The 7,373-nt window shown below is 40.4% G+C and overlaps 1 protein-coding gene across 1 annotated transcript; it reads right to left on the reverse strand.

The window, feature by feature from the left end:
• Window positions 1-2,423: 2,423 nt before the first annotated feature.
• lipia (lipase, member Ia) lies at window positions 2,424-7,033 on the reverse strand. The gene is made up of 11 exons (XM_072375177.1): window positions 6,917-7,033; window positions 6,329-6,413; window positions 5,320-5,690; window positions 5,130-5,238; window positions 4,623-4,724; window positions 4,434-4,523; window positions 4,187-4,354; window positions 3,954-4,037; window positions 3,320-3,428; window positions 3,045-3,218; window positions 2,424-2,935 (listed from the first exon to the last, which is right to left on the reverse strand). The coding sequence occupies exons 2-11, from the start codon at window positions 6,384-6,386 to the stop codon at window positions 2,851-2,853; spliced, it is 1,350 nt and encodes a 449-aa protein (XP_072231278.1). The 5' UTR covers window positions 6,387-6,413; window positions 6,917-7,033; the 3' UTR covers window positions 2,424-2,850.
• Between the last annotated feature and the right edge of the window lie 340 nt (window positions 7,034-7,373).

Raw genomic sequence — 7,373 nt, forward strand, 5'->3', positions numbered from 1 at the left:
CACGGACAGTAGTCTTGTAATTGGTTCAGTATGTTTACTAATGGCTGTGTAATCCGCTGCTGTGGTCCTTTCTGCGGTGGGATCAGGGTGTGAGGCACATTTGTTCACTGCTGTGGCATGAGCTGCTTCTGCTGTAACGGTGACGTCTAGTTTCTCCTCCTATGATGAAGAACTGTTTTGTGTAAACTTGAGTCATTTCACTATGTAGGGCAGGGGTAAGAGTTTCTGTTTCTCTGAAAGAAAAAGCATGTTGAGAGACTGCTCTGAGCCTGTCAAGTTTCTGTTGTTTTCTGCTCTGCTGACTTGCTCCCGTCTGTCATTTGTAGATGTAGATTTTAAGGTTCTGCAGGTTTGTCTGTCTTGTATTCATCTCTGTCACGATGGGCAACTATAGCTCAACCCTCAGTCCTGGTAAGCCTTGCAGCTATTGTTTGTACAGTTTTTGATATACTACCATGCTTGAATGTTGCTTGTTCAAGGCTGAATGTTAATCCAGGCTTTGGAATCACAAGTGTATTTATGAGTGTGAAAATGACACATTGACATGTGATCTTGGGCTTGGGAATTAATTCGGGGCTCTACAAGGTGTGTTTTTAACATCAGTTCTTCTTTTCTCTCAAAGACACAGAAGAGTTTGATTCAATTGTGTCTGTGGTGGAGAACCTGGGTGAGCGGGTGGCTCAAGCTGCAGATGAGAGGTTACGGTCAGAGCTTCAGACTCTGGGAAGTATGAAATTAAGCCATTACATTGCGTTGCATTGAAGTACCACTGTCATAACTTGGCACCGTCTTTTAAAAGAGTGCAGTCTGTCAGTGCCCCCTCTGTCCTTGGGATAAATTTAACTTTTCTGAGCCTCATGCAAACGCAGACACGTACTGCAGCAGAAGATACCTTCTTTGGCTTCTTACTTGAGACAAGTTTAAAAGGTACTTGTCCTGTAAACAGATATCAGCTTTATTTTCTGAAATTTTACAGAGAGGTCCACCATTGATGATTTGTTACTGACCGTGTTGAAAACCTTCAGGGACTCGGGAGCTAAAAACCTGAACAAGGTTTCAGACTTTTTCCCTGTCAGACATCTCAAACTAGACTTGACTTACAGGTAACAATAATGATGGAAGAGGAAAGGACCGAAAACCAGAGTGAAGCCATCAATTCTTCATCACACCAAGAAAATTCTCCAGGAACGAGTCAGAATAGTTCCGCCCTGCAAGTGAGTCGTAAAGATGAACTGAATGTTGTACTGAAAGACTATTTTATCACCATAAGTACATTTTTACATCATGTTTTTATCATTATTTTTCCTCAGAACGTACCTGTGCAGTCGTTTTCCTCTCTGCTGCCCAAGGCTCTCTCTGCTGCATTACATCCGGTGGTGCCCCCAGGCCTCAACTCGGACCCCCGTCCCTGCAGAACCCGAGAGAAAACCACCAAACCAAACCTGGAACAACTTCAGACGGACCTGAGAGACCTGAGGGACCAGCTAGAACAGATGAAGAGTCAGCACAAGTATGGCTTTCCGTCTGTAATCACACTTCAGAGGATTATTAGCTCATCATTATTAACACAACACTCATCTCAGTTCTTTTCCCCAACAGCTGGTTGGATTCATTACTTTTAATTGCTCAGCCTTTGAATGGAAACCACTTTTTTCCCTGTTCTAATTCAACATTTTGTGTTCCAGCAAAGAAATTAAACTGCTGATGAATGAACTTGATGAAGAGAAAAGAATTCGCTTAACTTTACAGGTAAAGAAACAAAGGATAGTCGGAGTATTTACTTATTTTTTTAATAAACAGGAAGGCATATCTTTAAAGTGATAAAGTAAGATCTGCTGTTCTGTTTTGTCTTAGATGGAAATCCAACGGATGAAGAAGCACATGTCAAAATGAGCAGACTGGATGATATAAAAGGCGAGAGATTGAAGCTATGAAGGCCACTTTATAAACTCACCAGATGAATGTTCTTGTGTAAGTTAAAGAACATATTCTCGCTCCTTCCTGATGGAAAATGTTCAGATTATTAAAGAAACTGTGGAGTGATAAACTTCTGGACTTTGTTGGACTGCTGAGTGAGCTAACCAGACGCTCTCTGTTTTTACCGAGACGTTGCTGAAAGTGTAAAGATGAGGCTTAGTGGGAGCAGACTCACAGAGAGAGGCTGCAACGCCTTCTTTTCTCTCTGGATATGAGCAGCGATTGCCTCTGTAATACATGTAACCTGATATTTTTCTTTTCCTTCTTTTAGTTAGAGACTTTTCTTCCTTGAAATAAGTCCATTTATTGGTGGCTTATGTGAATGAGCATCGTGTGACAAAGATGTTGTTTCCTCAAGCTTTTATTAACAATTAAGGATGAATCCATACATATGAATGAATATAAAGTTACTGGTGGCAACAATTGTTAAAAAAAGTATGACAACAAATGAAAACAAAGGCTGGCTCAAAGGAGGCAGGAATTTAAAACTTTTGTCTGGAACATGTTTGTCTGATCTCAAGAAAATCAAGAAGAAAAGTTTTTTTAATGCACAAACTAAAATTGATCCTGAAAGTCTAAAGTCCTTTACATGTAAAAGTCAGATAAAGCCCTGCTGGGGGTCTATTTTAAAACATATATACATATTTATATAACATCTATATATATATGTACACAGCATATTTACATCAATAAACTCACTCATATAGCTTGTAACATTTGTAAAAATCAGATAATAAAGCAGTTAACATGCAGCCAACAGGGTGCTGCTGTTTGATTTGCAGTTTTGTAGTCCATGCTGTGCAATCCCAGAGGAACTGTTGAATCAGCTGAATCGATCCTGGTGAAGTTTATAATATGGGGCTCCATTCAGTCTCAGAAGTTGGAGTCTTCACACGGTATGGGCCTGAAGGTGACCTCTTTGTTCTCCTCAAGAAGAACATCATATCGACACAGAGGGCTGCAGGAGACAAGCGCTGCTTTAGAGCTTGAGATTGAGCCTCAACATTAGGTATCAAAGTGGGATTTCTCAAAGGAAGGCTATCAAAATAAATCAGTAAGGTGTTTACCTCTGTTGCCTTTCCAGATGTGTGAGACGGACTCGGAGTATTCTGAGCTTACGTTTGGGCTTGAACACATTCCCAGTGGAGAATGTAAGAGAAATCTTTTTCACTGACTGAATATCTTTATCAAACTGAGCAAACAGATTGGTCTTTGTGTACTTCTTGAACTGTATTGCTCGGCTGGGATGAAAAACAGCACATTGTAAATATAAGAGGGGGGAGAATAAGTCACTGTGGAATACTGAAACTTTGAGCTCTTGATGAATGAACGGGGGACTTACTGGTCAATGGTTGCCACCGCTTCTTTATTGTCGTCATAGAGTTTAACGGTCATGTATCCCCACCGTGACTCCTTGTTCCAGATCATCACTTCTATTTTGTAGTTTGTCTCTGAATGAGAGGTCAAAACATTCTTTATTAAAAAAACATGTTTGCTGTCACGTTAATCTTTTGTTGTGAGAGTTTTCACTGATGTGATATTAATTCTCTGATGAGTGAAAACGAAGAATGCATCAGTCAGGTGACCTTATTTTATTAGCTTTTTAAGTGCATTATGCACCAGGTGGTACAGTGAAAATGTGTCTTATTATGTGTGTTTTATTATTGTGATTATTGTTATGTTGCTGCTGAGATGCACCTCTGGGACTAAGGAAAATAATTGCAATAATTCCATGAGCTCTTCTATCACAGAATGAATTCTTCACACAGAGGATGCAGAAATATATTCATAGAAGTCAGTTTGCATTCATCACCGTGTGTTTGTGAGTGTGTGGAACAACACAACTGTGTGAAAACAAGTATAAAGGCACCAGTAGATGGAGCCAGAATCATTAGATTAGATTGTTCAATTACTGAATCTGGCACAAATGGATAACTTTAAGATGCTGAACTTTTCTCTGTTGTGTTTGTACTTACTGCAGAATGGAGACTGTGCATTTGTTGTGAAGTAAGCTTTTGTTTGCCCCTGCAGGACATCTTTCCACCGTATTGCATCATAACCTAGATTTAAGTGAAACAGCTGCAGAACATTTCATTTGAAATCATTCAACCTAACAGCACTGTATGTGACTCTTTTCCCTGTTCGTAAGATAATATAGTAACTAAAAATAAGATAAAAGAAACAGCATGTAGTGTTCTTCATCACCAACCGAAGTGAGGACATCCAGCATCACCAAATCGTTCACAGTTTAAGCAACTGCCATCCAGAAAGTGTTCATAGGATGAGCAGGGGAAGGTCATGCTGGTACATGTTCCCGCCACAGTGTCAAGAAAAAGCATCACTGATCTCTGGTGGTCACATTTAAAGTAAGATCCTCCTGTTCCGAGGTGAAAAAGAGGGTCGTAAATGTGAAAAAGATTTAAATTCTTCACCTGTCCACATCTTATTGACCTTACCAGAAAGGATAGTCCTTGGGCAGCCGGGCTGATCTGTTCCTCCATTAGCATAGAAATCTATGTGACCCAGAGGTTTCCTGAAGCCCAGCCCTGAAAACACACACACACACGTAACTATGCACACACAAACTGTGTACACCTTTATATATCGAGCTTAATCAAAGATCATAAAATCATAAATTAACTGACAATCGATGTCGGTGTGTAGCGCGTCGACAAACTGGGCATCTGTGGGGTCCAGTCGCTTCTCTGGAGGCTGATCGGTGAATAGAGGCCCTGCAGGATCCAGAGCTGCAAACATCACAGCAGTTAATATCAGCAGGACTGGTTTATAAGAGCATTAGCTGATGGAGATAGCAGCCAACCTGAAAGCACTGACACTACATTTATACTGTACAAGAGCATGTTTGTACAGCAGCAATATAATACAGACTATGTACATGTTCTGCTTTTTTCATGGGGACTCTGGCACAAATCAGCTGGTTTTACGAACTTTAAACTATGTTCTTGTTCATGTTAACCATCAAGAATATAAAGCTCACTCAGGTGTGTTAAATAATGGCCTGCGGGAAACATTTAAGAGGTGCTCAGAGATCATGTAGTTTGAAGTTTTGGCCGTCTCTGACTTCAGGAGATTGAGATGTTGGCATGTTTTTGCATGTGATGTGAGATTGTGTCCCAACTTGCGTGACTTACCTGTAATTCTCCCTATTGTCCCATTCAAGTTAGCACCCACAAAGCCTGATATATGAGCTCCAAGACTGACCCCGATCAAATGGATGGAGTCCAGAGAGACGCCATGATCCTGAAAAGATCAGGTGTTAGGGATGTGTGGATGACATCTTGGCACAGCAGAGGTTGTCACGGTGCCAGAAGCAGCTCTTACCTGCATCATTTTAATGAAAGCTGTGAGGTTGTCAGCTGCTTTGTGAGTGTTCTCCACTGCCTTTAAATAATTCACATTGGCAGCGCCGTGGTTCCAGTCAACTACTACGACATTGATGTCCACTCTGGCCAGCAGCAGCTCTGTGAACTTGTGAATCCACACAGGAGGAGAACCGGTGGGCCGATACCCGTGAATGATGAACGTCGTAGGTCGGGATGAGTTAAACTGGGGATGGTCCGTCAGGTTGTTATGAGATAAGAGAGCCCCACAGGTTGCATTAATTCTGGTGTACAGTAACAGCCTAACTTTGAGGGCGGTGCCAATGATTGCGTGACCAAGCTCTAGATCTGTAAACTCATCACATCCCTGAGCTGCGTAAGAAAAAGAAAAAACAACTTTTAAAGTTTTATTGGGTTAGATTAGACGTTGTAACGGTATCCTGTTAAGGTTAACAAACACTATTAATGAAAAGTTGCATCAGTATATGACTCAGGATGGGTGGATTTAGTGGGTTAAGTTAAATGTTAAGACGTTGACAATTAAATGTGCAATCATAGGACAAAAACAGCTACAACAAACCAGAAATGCACCTATGCCACAAGGACGCATTTGTGGTTGGTTTTCATCTAAAACCAGGCCATGCATTGCTTTAATCTGTAGCCTTGAACAGTCTAATGATTTACCGCTGAACATGGACCAAGTATTTTCCTATAACAGCTCATTGTTCACTGAAACAGTTGTAACGCCATCAGCTGCTGCTTCCCTTGCACAATCGCAGTGATACTCCAGTTTTGTAGTTCCCCACAGATGCGTATCTGTTAGAGTTTTGTAGAACCACAGTGTTTATTCTTAAGAAATTTCAGTTCCATAATTGTGGTTGAACCATACTAAGACTACACTTGGGATACACGTACTGTCTCTCATCACCGTGTTTGTGTGTAAATACCAAACATGCACAAAGATATGATGTAAAGCGATACGTTTAACAGTATCGTTTTCTGTGACCTACCTTTGCATATCTGAGCTATTATCAGTAGTACGGCTGTCAGATATTGCCACAGGAACATACTTTATACCAGCAACGTGCCAGGCAGCTGTGAACAGAGTTATCAGACAATGTAAATAATTTAGTTAAATACAAGTTGGTTTATAAAATAAAGATTAAAAACTAAACAGCATGTCATACAATCATAATAGATATTCCATGTCTTAGTTTTGTTGTCTTAGAAGGGTGCAGACTTCAAATGGTCAAAGTAAAGACCAGAAAAGTTACTTATCTACTTACCTTCTGATGTAATGAAACCATGTTTACGCATAAGTAGAAATACTCGTTCCCTTTTACACTGCAGATTAAATCATTTACAATCTGAATGGCATTACTATTTACTGTCTCCACCCACTTTAATCAATATCAATAAGTGGCACTGATCATAAGCGAAACCGAACACTGTAGTCCTTGGAATTTGAACTTCGTGGTCTGTCAAAGATTGTTTTCCTCTACTACAACCATAAGACGTCTTATGGTTGCAGAGTGTTCAATGTCTTTTTTGAGAATAATTCCTGAGGAGTAACTGGATATGATTATTATCAGTCTTACCTTTGATGTAGAATAATATTCCCTGGACTGGTGTGTCAAAGGTCCAGAAAGTTACTCTGTTTCACATATTTGGGGAGCCTTCAGTTCAGGAAGTGAGAGGAGGAACGGTAGAGCAGTACACCCGCCCAGCATGCTCTGACATGGATAACCACACCCCTTATCCCAGGTCACTGCGTTCACAGGTGATACATTCCTATAAGTCAGTCTCGGCTGTCGGCTTCTCAAACCGGTTATGTGACAGTTTCTTGTTTTTAATGTGATTGTAATGTCTAAAAAACAACCTCATTGTCATTCAGTTAATAATGAAAGTGAATTTGATAGTTGTGAAGTTGAAAAAGAATAGAAGTAAAAGGCTTTTCTCATAAATCTGTCACTTCTGCAGAAAGAAAAGGTTTGCCAGAGCCCCTTAACCAACTACTGTTTGAAAGAATTAGATCTTATCATCTTCCCACATTGT

This window comes from Leuresthes tenuis, unplaced genomic scaffold (genome assembly GCF_036924035.1).
Source record: "Leuresthes tenuis unplaced genomic scaffold, fLeuTen1.0.hap1 SCAF_21, whole genome shotgun sequence".
Lineage (NCBI taxonomy): Eukaryota > Metazoa > Chordata > Actinopteri > Atheriniformes > Atherinopsidae > Leuresthes > Leuresthes tenuis.

What these genes read in the sequence shown, in the direction of transcription:
- lipia (XM_072375177.1), bottom strand. Translation starts at nt 6,386, where the DNA reads ATGTTCCTGTGGCAATATCTGACAGCCGTACTACTGATAATAGCTCAG. An exon ending in GCTACACACCGACATCGATT is followed by an intron (nt 4,524 to 4,622) that starts GTCAGTTAATTT and finishes GTGTGTTTTCAG; the next exon opens with GGCTGGGCTTCAGGAAACCT. An exon ending in CATCTGGAAAGGCAACAGAG is followed by an intron (nt 2,936 to 3,044) that starts GTAAACACCTTA and finishes TGTCTCCTGCAG; the next exon opens with CCCTCTGTGTCGATATGATG.